Genomic DNA, 23,292 nt, shown 5'->3' with positions numbered 1-23,292 from the left:
CTATCCCCGTCTCGGCTGGACAACTTCAGGCACAAAAAAAAAAAAAACCTGTGCCGGCTTTTTAATTCGCTTTCTCATATAATAAATGCCGGCTGGGTTTCGAGTGTGTGCATTGCATTTCTTTTCCCCCACACTCCTTGTTCGGCAGGTAAACTTGTTTTGGCAATTGCAAGTGAGGGGTGCATGGAAGGGAACCGTGATCAACAGGACAGGTTTCGAATCGAAACCCACTAAGGCAGGCAGGCAGGCCAGGCCAGGCCTACCTCCGACGCTACTCTCTCTCTCTCTCTCGCTCTACCTGGTTCATCGACCTGTCAGTAAACAGGACTTTTCTGCTCATTCTCAGCCTAGAACCCGAGAGGGAAAGTTGTGTGGTGCCTGCAGTTTTCCACCATATATCCATCCCGCTTGCAGGTCTCTCTTCTCTCTCTCTCTCTCCCTTTCCATTATTATTGTTATTATTTTTTTTTTCCTCAAGTTCGTTCTCGGGGGGATCTTCGACGAACATTTCCTCGAGACTTCCTCGGGAGAAGGAAAAAAAAAAAAGGATAAAGTTGTGTGCATGTGATTTCTCTTCATCGCTGAAGGAACCGACGGGTTGGTTGGTGGTGTTTTTTTGGGAATCTCTGGAAGTGCGAGAGATTGGATGTGGACTCGGTGTGGATGGTGTCCTCCTCCTTGAAAGGATTTTTCGACCGATTGTTGTTGTTGGTGGTTGTCGTATACCGGCAGGGCTAGTGACATCGTCAGGTGCTCGTCGTCGTCATCATGGCGTGGACTAGCGGAGGAATTCGGCGTCCCTCAAGGTCAATGACCTCCGGTCCGACGTGATTTGTCGTTCTTGTGCGAAGTGTTTGGATTTTCGTGTGACTGATTTGATGACTCGAATCAAGAAAAAAAAATTATTATATCAATTATTATATATGCGACTGTTGATCATTGTTTACGTGCAGGAATCTCTTTGACGTGATTGGATTTATTCACAGGTATGGATTGATTTTTAAAAAAAAACAACAAAAAAACCTAATGTTGTGGCCACTTCTCTCTAGAAAGTTCTAGTGATTCCGTGGCATCCAATAATATTTAGAAACGTTAATGATAATCGTTAAGGAAGTGGTGCGTCTGAAAAAGTCTCGTGCACCGACACTGATGTGTCATTGACCTTGATGAGAGAGCGGCTCACGTGGTTTTCCGATCCGCTGGCTGGTGGATGAACGCTCAAGTCATCTTCAGATAATTGATCGTAAAAAGACTTTTGTTTGTTTTGATTATTATATATATATATATATATATATATAGGTTTATTTAAAGTGATATGGACGTGTTCATAAAAGTCGAAGAATGTGGTCAAGGGGACGACATAGGTTCTCCCGTGACGTCGACGGTGGTGAGCCCTCTCGGAGTCGGCCCTCAGGACTCTCACGACCACCTCCCGGACATCAGTTTCGATCCGAGTGCCGATTTTTCGATGACGTCTTTCTTTGATCCGGCGGGCCCCATGGCCGAGCCCGTGACTTCTTTCCATTCGATCAAGAAGGAGTACCCTGGGTGCGAGCCGCTCGTGACGGCCATACACCCGGCCGTGGTGCAGGTCAGCAGCAGCGGGGACGTCGGGTGCTACCTGACGTCACCACCGTCGGTCACCAGCATGTCGTCTCCGCCCTCGACGCCGACCACGCCGCAGACCACCACGGACATTATCTTGGGTGGCGGGAGCCCGCCACCGCTGTTCACCAACGGTAGCCTGAACGCCCAAGGCATAACTGTACTGTACGAACAGAAAGGCATAGGTAGCACGACCAACAACAACAACAACAACACTGCTACTACAAACACTAGTCCGCAACGCAAATACCTCTCGAACAAAGGATATTCACCGAGCAAGTCATCTTCCTCGGGTAAGTGCTCTCTGTCATCAATCAATCAACCAATAAATTACAGTCAAACTCGGTTATAACGGCATTCCATGAAATTTTGTTGTTATAACTAAGGTTGACCTTTCCGATACTTTTGACAAAGATGCATTCAAATACTGTGCCTAAAGTTGTGTTTTTATTGTGATTGGGAGCGTGGTTCCCACAAGGGGAGACAGGACTCTAACCCTGGGGGCCCGGGACGATTCCTATCAATGATTTGTTTTTACACAGTATAAATTCCCTATAGAGGAGTGCGTCAGAGATTCATCCCAGGAAATCTGCATGATGTTGGGGGGCCATGTTTTCGGTGACATATATGATGAAGAAAAATACAGGAAATGATCAAATATTATCTTATGATCTTAAAACCAGACATTGCCAATTCTTGCCAAAAATGTTTCCAATCATTGGCAAAATTGCCAAATATTGTTCATAAATAACCCTTGGGGAGAAATAGTGTTAAAGCAAAAGGAGTCTGCAGTAATTTAAAATATATTTCACTACAAAATTGTATCAAAAAATTGGACATTGCAAATTATAGGAATATTTGTCCCCTCTGCCCCCCCCCCGTATATTTATAGTCATTTATAGCCGTAAGAACATATAAAATTATTTATGTTCATATGAACGGGGCCGTAACTTGAACTTTAGTGACGGGGGGAGGGGGGGCTGAAGCATGATTCTGCCTCCCCCACCACTGCAAAATTCGATGATTTTATAATGGTATTTTTGTTCTTTCGTAAAATTTGTCCCCCGGGGTGGCTGCACCCCTCTCTAGTTCCGGCCCTGCATATGAAATCAATAGAATAACAAACGAATCTCTGAATGTGATTAGTTCTAATCCAGGAATAATTTGGAGAAATGCCATAAATATGGAAGCAAAAGCGACGGAAAAGGTATCGTTATATCCGAGGTCGTTGCGTTGTTATAAGCGAGGTTCATCAACGTCATTCTAGTCATTAAAATTATTAACATTATGGGCAAGGTACCGTTACAACTGAGATCGTTATAATCGAGTTTGACAGTACATATCAATCATAATCAATCATATAGCTGTAGCAAACTTCAGTAGTTTATCAGAATGCTGTCAGAAATGGAATCTTGGGCATCTTCCTGATTGATTAATTAATTCGAAGCTCCGTATTGCATCTCTGACGCGCTAATTTGTAGTCTTATTACCCTTTGCATCATTTCCATTCAGATCAAGTTGTCGTCCTCGTACATAATTCATGCTGTGATAGCGCTTTAGCAGTCTTACCAAACTAGAGATGTGCGGTAACAACATGCTTTCACACCGTTTGAGTCAAATGCATTCTCCAGTGTCTATTCTAGGGGGGGGGGGGTGTTCTTCAACCATTCAGACATTGCGGGCCAAAAAGTATTGCGGGCCACACAGAGTCGTCTTAACAGGTCGCCTCAACCAGCACACTTCCTAGAGATAGAGGTCTTCTCTAGGAGCTGCTGTTCTCTAACGGTACCCAGGGCTTCGGGTCAAGCGAGGGGCCCGTTGTATTATTTGAGAATTTTAGTTAATCTGAAATCATTTTTCTGTCAAAAATAAATTTTCATTAATAATTCTGAAATTATATTTTTTATATTAAATATGAATCTTCATTAATTAAATTGTGAAAAATACTTCCCCTCCCCACATCTATGAAATCACTTTTCTCAATAGCTTAAAAATTATTTCTCACTAGTTTTAAAAAGTAAAATTATTTCTTACCAATTTTTGAAATTATTTCTCGATAAACCCGATATTCAAGAAATCGACTGTGAAAAATTATCGTATAGCATTCAAAGTAATGTAAGTACTGTAATATGATTTCCCGTAATAAAATTATCTCTCACGTTACCACCAATATATTTTTTTACTTAAATATCCATATAACATATATTCTTACTAAATTTTGATGAATAGGCTTATGTTGCTCTAAAATATTGTTTAGCAAAAGTGATTTTGCCTAATTTTACTCTGGTGGTCAGTGCGGGTAAAGACTTCGCTCCTTGACTACTCATAAGCATAATTTTCATCCTTGTATTTTAATAATGTTTCTGTATTAAATATTTGTATCCATTGTTACAAAATTGAGTAAAAGTTGCTTTCGTAAAACAAAAATATATGCCATGGCTTATACAGCTTTTTAAGTTTATTTTTAGTTCTAATTTTTTAATTTCAGAGAGATTCGAATCAATTCTTACGGGAATTTTATGCATTTCTTTCAATCTAGTTTAAAAATTGAAATTTTACTCAGAATAATATGCCCAATGTCACGTAATGGCACAAAACTATCCGAGAAAACTTAGAGGGGTAAAGTTAAACGCATGAAATTTAGTTTCATTTTAATATGTTAGTGGTTATTTAGGCTCTAGAATGAGAATTACTGCAACATTTCTATGAAAACCTTTTTCCTTCTTCAATTTTTCTCCATCCTCTCTAGGAGAAAGGCTTTCTGAATATTATGCCGGGGCAGACTTTGTAAGCAGAATTAGGTGTCTTCTCCGGGGAATACCTAGAAAGTATTTTTCCTAGATGTGCTGTAGACAGAAAAAAACCATGTCTCTTCAACCTGATACAGCTTGACGCTAAGGCTTTGTAGATTCGAGACAAAGTGAAATGTGTTGTCAGTGTATTTTAATTTCATTCGTAGCCGGTAACATTCACATTTGCGAAATAAACCGGGTCCTATTAATACGCCATGTTTATGCAGTGGTGTATATCAGGGATTAAAAAATATCAGGCTCCAGGTTGCTATTGTGACTAATAAAATCAGTGTTGGGGAACAAAATTTTCCAAGTATGATGTCTTTCGGAGTCTGAGGACAAGGCAAAATTTTCGGAGTATATGCAAGTGTTTTCACCAGCATGGAAAAAGGTTTAGAAAGGCCTCCTAAGAAATTTGGCCGGCGTGAACTATTTTTTATTTTCACGCCCCGGTGTACATACAAAATTACCACACTATTTTCTTCCTCAGAAGACATTGTAACATGGATTACATAGATATGTATGAACTTGTGGGTCTGTATTTCCCCTAGGATTACTTTTGCGGGCCGTATATAGGAACTAAATCGGTGTTTTCCAAAGTGTGCAAAAGGGCAGCGAAAAGTACCGTGGGGGCAGTGACAGTTATGAATATTCAGTGAAACCCTACCTAACGGTTAGTCCTCAGATACGGCCACCCATGTTTTCCGCCAAATAATAATCATTTTTCTATTTTAAAGGCTTGAGTAAGAACCCTCTTTTTACAATCACGCCTCTTCTACGGACGATTTTTCTTTTGTCCCGCCGGTGTCCGCAAAAGCGAGGTTTTACTGTAATACAGGATCCTATGGGACTACTCAGGAAGGGGAGGGGGTGAGAAAAACAAATTTCTGAGCAGAGGAGCGATGGACGCATATTATACAGTAAAGCGTCTCTTTTGCGGACACTGGCGGAACGAAAGAATTCGCCCACAAAACATGGGTGACCATAAAAAAACTTTCTTATTGAAAGCCTTCAAAATGAAGCATAATTAGTTTTTGGCCTCACGAGAGAGGGTTTCATTGCGTTTTTCTTTGGATAGATAATTTTGTTTATTCAATCAAAACACAGACAAAAATAATTTCGGGGCTAAGCTAGCTTCAACTTCACGTTTTATATCGTATTTTGATATGATGAAATATTTATCATTAGAGCCCGGAAGTTCAGGCAAAATGCCGTAAATGCCTATTTTTAAACTTTGGAAAATGCCTTTTTTGAAATTTTTCTGCCATAAATGCCTGTTTCGACATTGTTTAGTGTTTGTCCTTGAATCTTAGAGGCTATATTCTGTAAAACTCTGATATTTTAGGTTTCAAAAATATTCGAGCAACCTGTTAAAAAATTTAAATTTTATTGTACTAATTCTTACCAGAAACCGCCTCCTTACCCCCAGGCTCATTTAAACGCAAACAGAAGTTAATGCCTGAGAGATAGACATCTGACAAAACTTGGTATTGCCAGGTGTAAAAGAGACTCATCTCTGCTATACATAGTTTTACGATAGAAATCAACATACCATCAAATTCCCACCGAGTTGTAAGAATAGATTTCAATTAAAACATTATAGTTGTAACTATTATAATTGTTAATTAATTATCGTTCTTTAATTTTAGCCAGAATTATTTTGCGTGTAAGCTAATAACGTATCTAATTAGGTGAATAAAATCGCCTCCGACCTAAGTGTGAAGGATCACAATAAATTTTTTTTTTTTTTGCACGATTGTTATTGTATCAACTTGGTTAGGCTAATAATGCAGTTATTATACACTAATATGTGGTAACATGGAGTAAATTTTTTATGCATTTTAGTCATTTTTTTCGGACCCTTAATATCTCGATTTTCACTGATGTTTCCTTTTTTTGCATCAATTATTAATACCTTTTTAGTGCCTATTTTAAGCATTTTTAGTGAATATTTTAAGCATTTTTAGTGCCTATTTTAAGTATTTTTGGTTCCTTTTTGCATGCCTATTTTTACAATTTTTAATTCCTAAACTTCCGGTCTTTGTTTATCATTATTTGCGAGCTGAATAAAATTTTCGAAAGTTCCAGATTAGTTATATATAGTCAGCCTCGACTCGAAACTCATTATGTAGGAATAATTTAGATTTTCAGTTATGGCCCATTATTATATTCGAAGGCACTTCTTCAAAACAGTCAAAAATAAGCTATAAAAATTCATATTAATCACGTGTTTCAGTGGAAATTATTGTTACCCAGAAATTTTTTCCCCTAGTATTTTCGGCGTGAATTTTTTGCGAGACAAATATTTCTATTGAAAATATATTCCTCTTAATTTAAAGTAAAAGAAAAATAATTTCCAGCAGGATACTCTGATGAATTCTTAAGATTTTTTTTTTTTTATTCCACGTAATGGAGGTGTATCTTGGAATGTTTCTTCTTCTTCTTCTTCTTCCTCCCTGTGTATAAGCTAATGATGACTGTGACTGACTTAACTACTTGCCAAGACGTTTCTGAAGGAATAGCATCTTATAAGGGAGAAGTTTTTTAAGCTTGTCGGTTACCAGGGTTCATTGACCTCGGCAGTGCGGAAAAACGTCTTATAAGAAGAGCTCCAAGAAGAGGGGGGGGGGGGGGTAGAGGACAGGGGCAAATGCCCTCACCCCCTCTGCAACTTCTTCTCATCTCATCATGATGATGATCGCAAAGTGCGTTCTGTGTTCCCTCTCTCTCTCCTCGCACTTTCTCTGTGTCACCCTCCTAAGAAAAAAAAAAAAAAGTTAGAGGTCTTCCACATAGCACGTGAAGGAGCCCACCCACCTCTCTCTGGTGGGGGGGGGGGGGTTGTTATCCCCCTCCAACCCAAAAGTTTATAGGGGGCCCCCACGTCTTTTCTATAACATAATACTATTGCTGCTATCAGGGATTCCAAGACTCTCTGAGGAAGAAGAAACCTTTAAGGAAGCGAGAAAGTTTTTAAGAAAAAAAAAATTATTTCATGGTTGTGGGGGGGGGGGGGGGCTAGGGACCAAGGCGTGCTAAAAAGGAAATTTTTCTTCTGGGGGGGGGGGTTAAGAAAGTTTCCCTGGACCTCCCCTCTTTTTTTTTTTTTATTGCCATGTATACGTTTTTTATGCGTATGTGGGAAAAGTTGAACGCCCTCTTCATGGATTCTCTTCCCGAAAAACTTTCATCATTTTTCAATGAAAAAAGTATATTTTCATATAATTTTTTTGTGCCTGTAATAGACAGATTTCAACTTTCTGTGTGATAAGATGAATTTTTTCTATGTTAATTTAGCTTAAGAAAATAATTACATAAAGAAATTATAGTCAAGATGGAAGTGTTTTGAAATTTAATTTATATTGAATATTGGCAAAGTTTTCAAGTAGTTCTGAACCAGGGCCCTTGGACAGGTTTCGGGGGTTCGGGAGCTTAGATGTGAAAGCAATCAATTGTTTTTACATTATCATATGTGTATGCCAGATATTATTCGCTTAAGGGAGTCAGTGGACTTCATCTTATTAGCAAAGGGTGCTCCTGGCTTTCGTCTTATTGGCACAAAGGGTCTGCTGAACACAAAGGGTTAAGAACCCGCTGCTGCAAATGAACACGACTGGTAATGTGGCTGTTCCTCCCTCGAAGAGCCTCTACTCTTCAGGGGCAGGAGCACCGTAGATGTATATTTCAGTATTTCGAGTGTTCCGCGATTGTTAAAAGCTAGAGAAATATTTTTCGAAAACCTCAATTAATTGGAGGTTACTTGAGCCCAGATACTAAAAATATTATTCAATCATTAATTTATTTCAAAGTTTTTCCACATTTTCGATTTCATATGCTATGCTATGCTAATAGAATGCTATACATATCTCCAATACTGATTTTTTTCGGGCAAATTTTTAAATATTAAGAAAAAATGCATTATTAATATCTTGCGCATGTGATAAAATAGCATGAAATCAATATGATTGAATGAAAATTTATTTAAAATAAAGGAAACTACCCAGTTTCTAGAATGAGGTAAAATATTCGAGATTCATTCCTGAAGAATGATTTATTTAAGAATAGTTAATTTTTAAAATTTTGAATTTTAAATTTGTTTTTAAACAAGATCGGATCAATGAAATTTTGATATTTTGCTTCATTTTATGAACTCGAGTTTTCTTTATGATGAATCAATTTTCATCGATTACATTGATATGCTATGCTATTTTATCATGCGCACAAGGTGTTAGTAATGCATTTCCCTCCTCCCCTTAATGTTTGAAAATTTACAATATATATATATATATATATATATATATATATCATTTTATTGGCATAACTTAACATGTACAATCACAATATGTGTACAAAATTTGATATAACTCAAAGATGGAATAACATATTTTAATGATATTTCTACTAGAGATATCATTTTTGAAACTTTCTGACTACGTTAAATGGTAGAAAAGACTCTTAAATATGTTAAATAAGAATAACAAATTGATATAAATTGATTTTTTGCCTCAAAAAGTTTCGTGCTATATTAAGACAGGGATCTTCAACACATGGCCCGTGGGTCACGCGTGGCCCTCGAAATTTTTCGCATTGGTCCACCGACGAAAAGGATTACGTATACACAGAATCATTGAGGAAAACGAATTCACAATTATTGAAAAAATAATTTCAGCATTGGTGTAAAAAATTATTTCGCAGTTCATGAAAGTTTATTATTCATTATTCAAAATTTATAGATTAATGAAAAATATTTCTATAATTAATTGAAAAAAAAAAATCCAGAATTGATGAAAATTCGTATTTAATGAAAAAAATCATTTCAGAATGAATAAAATTCTCCAATGCAAATACAAATACAATGCCGTAACAGGCAAAAAATGCAAAGCCCAACGGAGTGGCTGAAAAAAAGCTGCCCATAACAAGTATAGAATGCCACTAATTTCCAAAATACAGCAACCCAATTAAAAATGCAATTATAAAAACTAAAAACCATATGATAAAATATTATACAATGCCCATAAAAAACACTTATGGTTGTCTTATAGTGTTGTCAATAATATAGAGTCCCCTTTTTGACTCGGAGTCCTGGGCCCCAGTGGAGGCCCAACCGTTTACATGCCACTGTGTCATTCCGGGTACCATAGTATGACTTGTTGGCCCTCTGGCTTCATGGATTTTTTTTTGTCCAGCAATGTCTTAAAGATCGATGACCCCTCTGTATTAAGAGATACCACTGCATTTCTATTAACTTTCAAATTCCGAAACTGAATAGCCATCTCCTTCATGGAAATGTATCGAAGAAAATGGTGTAAGTAATATACGTAGATGGATATATAACGTTGTATTGTGTATGTTTCGTAATCAACAATTAATTGGGACTCGATCGAGCTCCGGGGCATCAATTTAATGGGGCTAAGAAATTAGAGTAAGAAAGGAAAAAGAGAATACGTTTTTCTTTTCCTAACTCTTTTGTTTTCTAGGACTTTGCGTGGTATACATTTCAAATTAGGAGCCTTGAAGTAACTGAAACCAGTACTCTCGATCCACTTTGTAATAACCAAAAACCATTTCTGGTTATCAAAAGTGAGCTCATTTTTTTTGTTGTTACTTTGTACGTACGTAACTGGTCGATTTCTCTCTCATTTTTTTCTCCTTCGTTAAACCTTGAAGAGAGAAGTGAAAGTTAAAAAGTAAAACGGAACGTGGCCTAAATAATCTCGCGAGAACAACCCTAATTTATGCGCACAATTTTTTCTTTTCTTACGCTATTTGGTCTCACCGCTATCATTACATGTATTATTACTGTTGTTGTTCTCTTTTCCTCCTTTTCAAATGATTCCCCTCTTATGTGATATCGATTTTCTCTTCAAGGAATTGTCTATGAATCGCAGCACTTTATTAAAACATATATTTTCCTCTATCCCTTCCAGACCCTGCAAATGGTTGCCATATTCTCACTGAAGAATTTTTTTTGTTTGACTTCAGGGAGTTAATCCCTGACTTAAAGGATTTTATAAGTTCTGAGTTAGAAATAGGGTGAATGTGAAATTTGGGAGGTTTTATCAGAGGGCAGCACTAAAAGTTGAACATTCAGGGGAGGGAGGGAGGTTTCTTAAGATGGCTTTCAGGAGAAAGTGTCGAAGGGCCTCCGGGAAAAATGTTATTTATTACATAAAATTTAGCAATATAGAATTCTGGAGAAGCTTGTATGTGAAGATGAATATATCATTCATCATTTTGGCTGAAAAGATTTGAACGGAGTGAATTATTTCTTCACAAAAAGAAAAATTAAAAATTTGAAAAAAATAATGATTTTTCATGTCATAAATAATGATTTGTTGACGTTTATGGTTTTAATGCATTTTTTGAGTAACAGAAATGCAAAAACAGTTTGAAAATTACAAAAAGTGAATTCTCGGGAGTTAAAGGGTTCAAAGCGTTCAAATAGCTGAAATAATTAAATTAATGGAGATTTAAAAACTTGTAAAGTTTTAATTTTTGGATTAGTATAACTTTGAAATTGTTTGCGATGTTAAAAAGCAATATTTGGCAGAAATTAAAACTATTGTTAGTTTTAGAGAGAAAATTAGTTGTACCATAAATTTTGCTGAAAGTGGTAAAGATATTTTTTCTATTTTTGCTCGGAGGAGACTTACGAAAATTTCTTAATTACGAAATTTTCACTTAGAATGAAAAATCTCGAATAAAATTGAAAATAAAATTAAGTTCTAAAATTGATTAATAATTAAATTCCAGAATTTATTACTAATTAAACTCTATTATTGACTATGAATCAAATGCTAAAATCGATTCTGAATTAAATTCTGATCGGAATGAAAATTTTAATCGAATAAAGTTCTATGAAAAAAAATTAATTTTTCAAATTAATTCTTAATTCAATTCCGAATGAAATTAATTTTATAACTAATCCTGAAGTAAATTCCGAACGAAATTAGTTTTGGAATTAATCCTGCATTGAAACGAGAAATTGATTTTTAAAACTAATAAAATAATTCTGTGAATTCCAGCAAAATTGAATTTTATTAATTTTTAAACTGAATTTTTTTTAAAATAACCTCTGGATTTGATTTAAAAAAAACTGATATTAAATTAAATTTTCATCTAAACCAAAATGGATTTATTTCTCTGAAACTATATAATTAAAAAATGGTATGTTTTTGTAATACACTAGTACACTGCTGCATAAATTAAAAATTTGAAAAATTACTGAGTACGTTAAGTTTTAAATTTAAAAGAAATTTTTTGATTGATTGATTGATTGATTAATTAATTTGGCCGATATCTTTACTAGGCCAATTTGAATTACACATACAGTATGTGTGCCTTAGATCTTGACTTGGAAAAAAGAATCATTCAAACCATTTGAAACATTTAAGTATGAAGGTACACATATGTGTACTTCTGGAGCAAGGGTAACATCAATAATTTGCGGTTCCAACTGATTCCCATAGACTGGTTTCCAACGTGAAAGCTCTCACGGCAGGGCCGTCTTTAGAGCATCGTGGGCCCCCGGGCCAAGTGATTTTGCTGAGGGGCCCACCTTGCAAATTCCAGAAAATTTCAACCAGATCTCATTTTTGTGAGGACTTTTTTCCATTGAGGCCCCATACGTTAAGACGGCACTGTTTCGCGGAACCTTTAATGACTATGAAGCAGTTCAAGCATGACTCCAGCAGTTCAAGAATGACTTTCGAAATTTTTACTGTGGTTCCCTAACAATGCGTTTTACATGCGCTTTATCTTTAAACTGCCAGTATCACGTACAATAGTTTATTCCTTTATAATGATTTGCCACTTTTTCAATAATCCCATTAATTGAAGAAAACCTGGACAGTGCCGGGTGTTATAGCTAGTTTGATCATATTTTCCATCCTTAAAGTATCTCGAAAGCATCAATTTCAATTACAACGTGGAATCTTTGGTCACTATAACCGAGTTTGAACGTATGTAAATTAATTATTGCTTTTTTTTAATCCGCAAATTTTTACACATTTTTCTTACCAACGGCTTCATCTTTTTTCCCACGACCTTCAAAAAACATATCCCGAACCGTATGACATAAGCTTTTTTTCCTAGTCCCATAATGATATGAAAACAAGGAAGACAACGAGGAGGAAACAAGTTATAACGGAACTGATTTCTTTCTGTTTTTTTTTTTTTTTTTTTTCCTCGCTTGTTTATGACGACCGTGACTTCGTTGTTTTCTTGCCGCACGTGAATGTGTTTATTTCGGGATATAAAGAGTTTTTATTTATTTATTTATTTTTCTCTCTGTTGTGTTGATTAAGGCAAAAATGGAAACGAGGAAAATAAGTAAATAAAAAAAGAAAACGAGGCCAAGTTCACGGTCGGAAGAACTCCAACAGTTAAAACGAAAGTCTCGTGATGATGATATTCTTAAAGTTTTTTCTTATTCTTATTTTCCTGTAACTTCCTTCCTAGTCGAGTGAGAGTTCGTTGAACCCTGTGTTGAAGAAGATAAGATGCTTTTTCTCTTCCTTTTTCGAAAAAAATAATAATAATAGTAATATAACGTAATAACCAGCTTTAATCCCTCCTCCCAATGTTACCTTTAAGAGTAATAATATTCATAAACATGATGAGATGATAAATAGTGCGGGGGTTAATGATAGTTCTTTTTCGTTTTTTTAAATAGCTTCTTTGATGTTTTGTTTCGGTGGAATTTTTCATTTTTTTTTTTTTTTGAATGGATTTGATTAGCATTTACGCTGTACTCATATCGATGTAAAGAATTTGACGGATTTATGAAGATTTCTGAAGTTGTTGTTGTTGTACGTGTAATGTTATGGAGTTATGATTTCTTTTGCTTCATTTTTTTTTCACAGCAATGAGAGCTTTTAAAAATCGCTCACTTTTCAGTTTGGTTTCTTTTGACCTGTGTTTAGAGGGAAGACGTTTGAAAATTCTTTTGGAAAAATAATACTTGCAAAGAAAATGTAATAGACAATACACGTCTGATGTGCATTCTTTCGGTTGGATTGAATTTTGATCGTTTCCCGGTCGATAACCTGGAATTGTGGGTAGAGTGGAATGTTTCGTAATACTGTGGGAGCACGAGGTAACAGGCATAACATTTGGATCATTGAAATCTAAAATTTAAATTTCGATTAAATTTTTTTAAAATCTACGTCGAACATGTGATTTCCATTTTCTTTCAATACTCGCTTGGTCAAACTCTTTTATTTCTACTCTTAATGACCATTGAAGGTCTCATGCTCTTTAGTGTGGTTCATTGTCCGACTTACTCAAGTTAATAAAAACAATTTTGATCGAGTTTCAAGACCAGCAAGCATTTTCTGATGATGGCAACAACTAGAAATGAGGAAACGTTAATACTCAGACACGCGACGGCTTTTTCCTCCTAAAAAAAATTATCATTGAATGATCGCCATGAAAATCTAATTTGATATCATCATCACTGTTTCAGTTATTCCGATTTAAGTTATTAAGTAATATCTTCGGTGTGTCGTATATGTGATATCCCAGTAAACTGCGTCAGAATAGTTATATCGGTAGTGACATCTCAACAACGTCATGGGTCCATGTTCTCATCTAGAATCTTTTTAAGTTTGAAGTACGCTCGCACACGCTGTTATGCAATATTGCCAGTTGTATCGCTCACTGAGGTGAGTCTGTTAGAGGGAAATTGCCAAGGTGGTAAACCATATGTGAAAAATATATAATTCGATCAATGTATTTATTTCGAAAAAACAAACCGGGTCACTCGAAGCTCTACAGTTGCTCATAGCCGTAAATCTTGTATTTGGCCTATGGGCTTTAGCTGTCCCATCGAATATTTTTTTTTTTTACTATTTCCATAATAAAGAAGTCTTCAACGCATGACTCGCGGGTCACCTGTGCCCTTCGAAGTTATTTGCAGTGGCCTGCCGACAGGAAGTTTTACACAGTTACTTTTAGAAAACATTTCGGAACTAAGGAGAGAAATAATTTCATACCTCATAAAAGAAGTAAATTTAGAATTATTGAAAGAAACAATTTCAGAATCAGTGGAAATAATATTTATTTTCATGAAAATTCATTTATTAAATATAAATATATTTCTAGAATTATTGAAAGAAATATTTTTCAGAAATAACAAAAAATATTTCCCAAGGAATTGATAAGAATTAATGCAGGTTCGTATTCAATGAAAAAATAATTTTCGAATTAATTAAATCATACTTAATGAGAAAACAATCTTGAAAAAAAATGCAGGTATTGTAGTGCCCCCCCCCCCTTTTTTGACTCGGAGTTTAGGGGACCGTTAGGCTCACCGTTAAAAGACGCCACTGTGTAGTATCGCAGTATGGACGTCGTGGAAATTTTTTTGTTGACTCGCGATGCCTAAAAGGTAGTGAAGACCTTTACCACAGAGCCCCTATAATACTGGGGCTGGGACACCGCCCAGCCCCCTCATCCGAGGCAATGGCTAAAATTGACAATGGCCGATAGAGCCTGGGTGGTGCACGCATAGCCCCCACAAGGGATGGATGGGCTGACAAGGCTCCAGCCTTGGGGCCCGGGACAATTTTCACATTTTTTTTGCTTTTTCACTCTATAAATTCATCATAAAGGGCCCGTGAAAGTCTGGTCGGGGGGCCCGCAGAAGATCTCAGCCTAGGGGCCCTGCTCCAGGATGTGGGGGCCATGGGTGCACGGTATGAAATGAAATGAGTCCCTATAAAAGTATTGGGTTTGTGCGTGAGCCCGTATAAAAGTATTAGGTTTGTGCGTGAGCCCCTTGTTCCCCAATATATGTGGGATCTTCCAGTCGAATCCCGTTATAACGAACGCCAAGAGACCGGAGAAATCACTTCGTTAAAACGAAATTTCGTTATAAAGGAATTCCAGGTTACCTAGTATTGTTCGTATGTAAACTTATTTGGGGGATTAGAAAAGTGTTCGTTAAAACGGGATTCGGCTGTACTTTCAGTAACTTTACGCTTATGCGGTTTCTGTGTGTGATCATACCCGGACTTTACAAAAGTGAAGAGCCTTTTCACTCGGCGATTCTCAGTTGGAGCAAAAAAAAAACCGTTCAAGAGGAGCATTTGAAACAAGAAAAACCCGAAACCTCGGAAGCACGTTAGTATAATCAGAATATTTCATCAGTGAATCGAATTAAATATCTGTGATCAACACATTGACACAAATGAGGTGGTTGAATAGTTGAATGTTGTAGTCATGTGCACGTGGCTTAATGAAAAGAATTAGGTTGTTTAACTCAGCAAATGATAACATTTTTCTGCATGAAATGTTATTTTGATACAGGATTCCACATGACCAATCAACTGAAAATTATGCTAAATAAGTAAATGAATTATTGGTTTGGTGCAGTTATTTCTGTGCTTTAGGGGACGATGAAGCCACAGCGCGAGGAAAGAAATAATCATGATTTAAAAATAAAAACAGTTTCTCTCTTTCCACTTCAAAAATCGCAGTAAAATAAACAATATTCGGGAAATTTCGCTCTGAAAAATACGAAAAATTTTGGTTCTTTTAGTCATATCAACGAAAAATGAACGCTCGAGTTGTTTCAGATGTTTCATAACTTTTAAGACTTATATAAGATTATAATATGAAACATCGCGTCTCTCTATGATTCACGCTCGATGACGTCACTGAATCATTTAGATTCAGACCGAATTCGTATAATTAGAGATGCAAAAAGGTTGATATTGCGGAAGTTCGTCCTCTTAAGAATTGACCTTAATTAGTCGTCTGTAGATTACTAGATGCGCTGATTAAAGCGGAGAAAAATACGTCTTTTTATTATAATAAAAACACATAGTACTAAAATTAATGTATTCTAATTAACATATGTAATATCCGTTTGTTTTTCAACGTATGCTTTATCATTTCTCCCGCAAATGTTTGGTAAATCGACGTTTACAAACACAAAGGTCACAATCGGCCAAATCCTCAACTATGTGGCTAGGAACAGAAAAGAAAATTTTCATAAAAAATCTAGTTGTTAAATATATAAGGTGTGTATCATAAATTTGTAAATTCTTAAAAAATTTGAAAAAATTTAAGAAATTGATATATTTGAATGCCGTTCGTGAAAAAGTTATTCTTACGTAGGGGGATTTTTTTGGATACAGTAAATTTTTTAGTTCCAATTTTCGTCGATAAACGGCGCTGCACGAATGCGAATCACTGAAAATATGCTTTATCAGAGTCCTAATAAGGGGCCATTAAAGTATTACGTAAGCAGATTTTCAGCCATTTTTGACCCCCCTCCCCCCCTTGTCAGCAAAACACTGACCCCCTCTCCCCCGTCAGCAGCTTAGAATATTTCATACCTTCAAAAAGGGGTGGTTGATGACGTAAGCAATCTTCACCCCCCCCCCCGTTATCAAAAGTCAGCAAATAAGAAACCCCCTCCCTCGATGCTGACGCAATACTTGAATGACCCCTAAGTCCTAGATAAATGCACGATTAACAGCTCTTTCTGAATTTTCCTGTTGCATAGGGGGTTTTCATTGTGGACAAAGCACTGTTGGTGAAGTTGTTCTACCTCATCCAGAAATCACCGGCTGTAGCTCTATGAACGTATCGAGCACAGAAAAGATTGAACAAACGTTCAGGTCCAATCAAATACGATTCATTTCCGTTCAGCACCCTCTATCGATAAAATTTTGAACTATATTTTTCTGTACTAAAAACCGCATTCAAATATATTAGTTCCTTTCATTTTCATGAATTTTTAAACTATTTACGAATCCATGGAACACATTGTTCAGCAATCTAAAACAAAACCAATTTTCATGGAAAATAATTGAAATCTATGAAATAGGTATAATACACAGCGTATAAGAAATAATGGTCTTAGAATCAAAGATTTTACTTAATTTTACCCTGAGAATTGATTACGATATTTTTTCGTATATTTATCTATTCATATTTCAATTGAATTCTATTCCTTCCAATCGCTAATAAGAACTTTCAAACGAAATTTCAATTTTATTTGAATCATTCAATTTTCCCGAAATCATCCATGAATTACAGCATTTATATCACGAATTATGCTTCATTGATTCAAGATTCAAAATTTTCTAAGGTTTACAATGAATTTGAAAATAACTGATAAAGAGTGAGTTTTACATGAATATTAATCATGATAACTATCTTGAAAATTGATCGCTCAACAATTCATAGTTATTATTATTGTGTAATATAAAAAAAGCGGAAAAAATCTAACGATTCTCTATCGATAATAACGATAATCTCTATCGATTTCAATCAATGATTGATATCAGGCTTGGCCCAGACAGACCAATAAAACGACCCCCCCCCCCCGAAAAGATTGAAAACCAGTGATTTCATTGTGCTGCCTATAACAACCAGTATAAGAATGATGGCCGTCGTGTATCAGCCCTTTTTTGTGTCCTAGTAGGGCCGACTCACTCAAGAGTATCAGGGGCAAAGTGATTTTTCTGAGGCTACCCTCCTCATCGTTATATAAATTTGTGTGCCTTCCCATTTACATACTTACATTCGAAAATTTTGACCACATACTATTTTCATGAGGCCTCTCTTCACTCGAGATCTCCCGGTGGGCCCCGTGCCTTACGACAGAACTGTGTCCCGAGTGGCGTGGTGTAAGATGCTCCTCTACCACCGTGAAGGTTGCTGTCACAGTCCCAGGTTCAAACCCGAGGGAGAATGTAGATGAGATATTTCCCCTAAGGGGTCATTCAAGTATTACGTCAGCATCGAGGGAGGAAGGGGGGTTCGGATTTGCTGAGTTTTGATGACAAGGGGTTTGAAGGTTGCTTACGGCATCAACCACCCCTTTTTGAAGATATGAAATATTCTAAGCGGCTGACGAAATTTTGCTGATGGGGGGGGGGGGGTAGGGGGGGTCAGTGTTTTGCTTGCTTTTGGTGACAAGGGGGGAGGGTCAAAAATGGCTGAAAATCTGCTTACGTAATACTTGAATGGCCCCTAACGAACTTGAGGCGACCACCGATAGACACAGCGCCTTCACCTCCAACCCATCTCATTAATAGCAGTAAATTGCAATTTAACGATATGGCCAGAGTTGGTGTTTGGTGAAGTAGCTGGGGAAATGGTTGCCTCTTTTTTCAATTAAAATACGCGTAAAACTTAGTTCTCGGTCAAATTTAGCCGTCAATGGCTATGGAAAAAGTGTTGTACTAATTATATATAACTTTTAATTAGTTTTTTCTTAATTATTTCTTTCATTTCATCAAGTTTTATGGCTGGAGTGCTCAACCTTTAGGATAGTGCGGGTCACTTCATTAGTTTGAAAACATGTCGCAGGCCACTGAAGTGATTTGGCGGCGGGTCACTCAAGTGATAAGGAAATGTGCCGCGGTTCACTTAAGTGAGCTGGAAACGTGCCTCTCGATTCATTTTTATAAAATTAGGTTTGATGTCACGAACCACATCAGATGACTCAGAGGTCCACGGGTTGACCATCATAAACCTCTATGGGAATCAGCCGGAAAGCCAATTACTGACGTTGTAGCCGAGTGTTTGACTGTATTTCACATACGAATGGCACTACCATCTTCAAGCTAAATTCAAGCCACGGTTCGATTTTGTGTATGATTTACATTAGGGTGGGAACCGCTCATCCTTAAGGGCGGCTCTAGGCCATGTTTCCGAAGAGCTAGCAGTATCCAAATGCCCTGGACACCTGTTCATACGTACGTAATGCCCTCCCTTCCCCACCGTATGTCAGAAAGCAACTGAAACATCACATGTTTTATAAATTTACATGATTTTTTTAAAACATTACTGAGTCTTTCGCACACAACAGGTGGAGGAATCCCTGCAATAAGCAAAATATAACAATCTTTTTCTTAGGGACGGGCGTGATTATTTCATAAGAATGAAACTCAATGAACTCGAGAACTTATTTATTGAAGGTTCGAAACAAGACAGGTAAACTCCTACTCGTTTCCCACACGAGCTGTGGTCTCGACACCAAATTTCGTCGCACCCATTCGGTGTCTCTTCCGGGTTTACGGTTCTGTCAGCTCTCACACAGCAATTACCAGAGGCGTGATATTGGGAATTTCGTCGCTTCGGGACATATTTCTGACACGTTTGAACGCAAGAAACATCATCAGTCATTGTGAAATAGCTTATTATTTTTATGTTTTCGTCGAAAAAATTGGAGATTTTATTATATTTTTACCTTCTCTTTTATGAAAGACATATTTTTTTTTTATTACAGTCAAACCTATCGAAAAGTCTATTTCTCGAAAAACTGTATGTCTCGAAAAATTAAAAAAAATCCTTGCATTTTCTGTACTTCTCTGCCTCGAAGTATAATTTTCGTAAAACTCTCTATCTCGAAAACCAAGCCCTATGATAGTAAAACGAAAACACGGGAATTCCTTTTCTTTCACGCAATTCCGGCTTTTCTCCGGAGGTTTAGGAAATTGATAGGAAAGGCCCATTGTGTTGATGGATTGTGTCAATTACAGGTGGATACTCTGATTGACAGGGGGGGGGGGGGGGTGGATGCCACTTGGATGGCTTGTTCAGCATTTTAAAAGTCAGTCAACAGACAATCCAAAATTACTTCAAGAAAGCTGTAGGTTTGGAACCAATCATCTCAGTGATGAAGGAGTTCTGGTGGAATGGAATGTGATGAAGGAATCAGATCTGTGGGTGGTTCACTCCAATATCAAAACATTGGAGCATTGCCAAAACACATTTGAAGCTGGAAATTTCATTCGTTTTTCGATTTTGCTGAAATGGACCAAGTTCACTACAAACTCACCGTACCTTGCCTGTGAAAAAGAAATGAATTATTGGTGAATAATTGGTCGACTCGGATGACAAAAATATAGTAGAAGATGGTTCAACAGTGAAAACTGCTGAACATTCTGCAAAAACACTGCGATTTTCTCGAACAAACTGACAAGATAGGGCCCGAAACATTTGCAGCTGTTGCTAGTATAGATGCCATTTTGAAAAATATGCATTAATCTAAGCTTGTGGACTATATTATATAAAGTATGTAAATTAAATTGAACAAAAAAAAAATTTCGAACGTATTTTAGTGTATTTGCATACAGTGTGATTGAAAATTGACTGTGTAACCAATAATTTTCATTACCAGAAAAAAGAACTCTATTTCCCGAAAACTCTGTCTTGAAATTTGTTTTCCGGCCCGTCAATTTCGAGATCGAGAGGTTTGACTGTATATGAACCCGTTGAAATGATAACTAAAAGTGATTTTTATCTCTTAACGAATGTGACATCAAGTAAAAGATGCTCTATATGGAAACAATTGAAATTTTTTTTCATATAAACGATTGACAGGAAAGTTTTTACATAACGTTAACGCGTCCAAAAACGAATATTCGGATTTTCTCAAATCAAAAACTAATTGGTTTCTCTATTATTCGTCGTTGACCCTTTATTTCGATCGTTAACTGATTTATCGCCATTTGAAAGTAATTTTTGCAATTAATGACGCAAAGCAGAAAATCATTCGCCTGACCTATTTGTCTTTAGAATGAGTGATTCGAAACAAATGAGTTGGAATCAATTTTAGAGACTGAATAATTTAATCATTTCTTTCATCCATTAAATTAAAAAAAAAAATTACTAAATGTATTTAATGTTTGACATCTTTGGGGGGGGGGGAAGTCAAATACATACATTTTCTCGTTATTCAATTATTTAAAAATTTTAGAAAAATAAAATGACTTCATTCCCTCTGTGTGCGTGTGTCGTTATAATAAACATTACATAAAATAGTATGGTATTGTATAACTATTATATGCAATCGTTTTCTAAAACTCGACTTTATATTCATCACCTCGCTCTTTTTATTGTAATTTTTAAGTAATTTGTTTTCATTACTTAAAAATATTTCGATAATAATACCGGTATTTTATTTTCAGTGACGCATTTTTTAACCATCATAAATTTCAGATCGAGTAATTTTCTTTGATTGTGAAATTCATATGGTTGAAATTATATTTGAGGCAATGATTTATCAAACCGGGACTTTTGAGTTTATGAAAATGAAAAGAAAAGCAAAATTTCAAAGAGTGGAAATTGCATTCTTTTTCCGCACGCTCCATACATTGTATTTAGACATTTTGAGTTATACCCTCGAAGAAAAAACATTTTAAGTTGACAGAAATTAAGATAGCATGTGTGTAATTGTATTTTCTTTTGATAATTTAATTTTTTTTATAAACATGTTTAGTTCTTCAGCTCTTTCATCCATCTGTATATGACGAGTTCCAGCAATAGTCCCAACTAGCATTGCTCGGCGAAACAAAACTGTTTCATCCACAATGAAAAATGTCCTCCGGAATGTACTTAATAAAATGAAAATATTGAAAGTGAAGGTTTCGTGAAATCATTTATGTCACAGATTGTACCATCTACCGAACCTGATTATACGTCTTATTAAACATCAGAACTAGGGCTGGTCCAATTGATCAATTAATCGGGTTGCTTAATCGATCAATTGTTAATCGCAGTTAAAAATTTTAGTGGAAAGTTAATCGACTCGATCAATTCGATTAAAATCTGCTTAAAAGTTTGAAATTTAACTTAACTCGTAATTTTTTTTTTCTTAAAAAAAAAAATCTTTAATTTTCGTTAATGCAACGAAACTGATTGGATGTTTTAAATTATATTCCTACTCATAGTATTTTGGAAGGTGACCTCTTATTTAAAAATATTTGAATCAGTATTTTTATCATTTTTTATCATGGGGGAAATACGATTTGATTCCACGAAAGCTGATGACTTCAGTTTCAAATTCCCTCACACACACACACACACACATTCGAGACTAAAATCTATTGTCTCCACTATGAACAGTAGTTTTTCTATTTTCTTGGCAGCATTAGCTCCTCTCCTCGCATGTACCATTTGGGGCAGTTTCTATGTAGCAACAGTATAATAGGAAGTAGTTTCGAAATCAGTGACTAATCTAAAAAAAACGACAAGATCCAAGGGAAGAAACTCCAGAATTTGGCAAAGTATGTTAAGCGTTTTAAATTGTTTCAAGTGAGCAGTAAATTAATTTCTTAAGGTATCCGACTACCTTTCTTGTCACTTTTCTTTAAAATGGTTCTGGAGTGAACTTTAATTACATTTTTTGATAGAAAGCGTCTCGAAATGTTGAAAACAGTGACAAATTTTGGTCTATCTATTATGTTTTCTATGAAAAAGTCGTTTTTATGTCAAATTTTAGGCAAAATTCAAGTGATATTCAAAACACGATTGCAAAAAATTTTGTTAATGAAATGCTTTGTGGTTTTCACAGTATCTTTAGCTTGTAATGTTGCAGGTTATGAACCAAAATTTAAAGGATTGCATGATATGTTCATAAGTTACACCAAAATATGTTTAAGTACGTGTGAATTTTCTGAAATTTCATCCTACATTTTGTCTATAAGCACTGTAATTCAAAAAATATATGTGATAGACCTTAGATTTTGGTTCATAACCTCAACAATATATAGCAAAATATCACATTAAAATTTCGTAAGGATACAATGAATCAATTTTTACAAATCATGTCACGAAGTCAAGTAAAATGTCAAAAATAGCATTCTTCGTAAAACACGTTTGAAGTCTTTATTCGTGTATTACTTGTATGTAAAAACGCAACACTAAAGTGAACGTAACTTTAATTCTAAGCATCATATAAACAAAACAAGGCCCGTTTTGGAATCAAAACAAATGGGGCTTTTATAAAAAAATAAAAAAATGAAAATCCATATTTTCTTTCAAAGTGACGTTTTCAACGTAGGTTAAATTACATTAAGTTAATTACTTTTAATCTAAGTATATCCACATTTGTTTACATCTGGCAAATAGTTGCGTGCAATGAATAAAA

At 35.9% G+C, this 23,292-nt stretch overlaps 1 protein-coding gene across 2 annotated transcripts in view; it reads left to right on the top strand.

Moving 5' to 3' along the window:
- The window catches only part of LOC149069121 (ecdysone-induced protein 78C-like), a 129,104-nt gene that overhangs the window by 42,032 nt on the left and 63,780 nt on the right, over positions 1–23,292 (top strand). Inside the window, exon 1 of one of the 2 annotated variants that reach the window (XM_089250912.1) lies at positions 1,289–1,898. The exons of the other annotated variant lie outside the window; for it this stretch is intronic. Within the exon in view, the coding sequence (XP_089107038.1) occupies positions 1,316–1,898 (583 nt within the window). The 5' untranslated portion in view covers positions 1,289–1,315. Of the gene's footprint in view, positions 1–1,288; positions 1,899–23,292 lie in introns of those variants that run through there. 2 annotated transcript variants of the gene reach the window in all.

This window comes from Pholcus phalangioides, unplaced genomic scaffold (genome assembly GCF_987345545.1).
Source record: "Pholcus phalangioides strain wild (caught in Gottingen) unplaced genomic scaffold, Ppha-v1.0 ptg000024l_1, whole genome shotgun sequence".
Taxonomy (NCBI): Eukaryota; Metazoa; Arthropoda; class Arachnida; order Araneae; family Pholcidae; genus Pholcus; species Pholcus phalangioides.
This window is presented reverse-complemented; position numbering and strand designations above follow the sequence as displayed.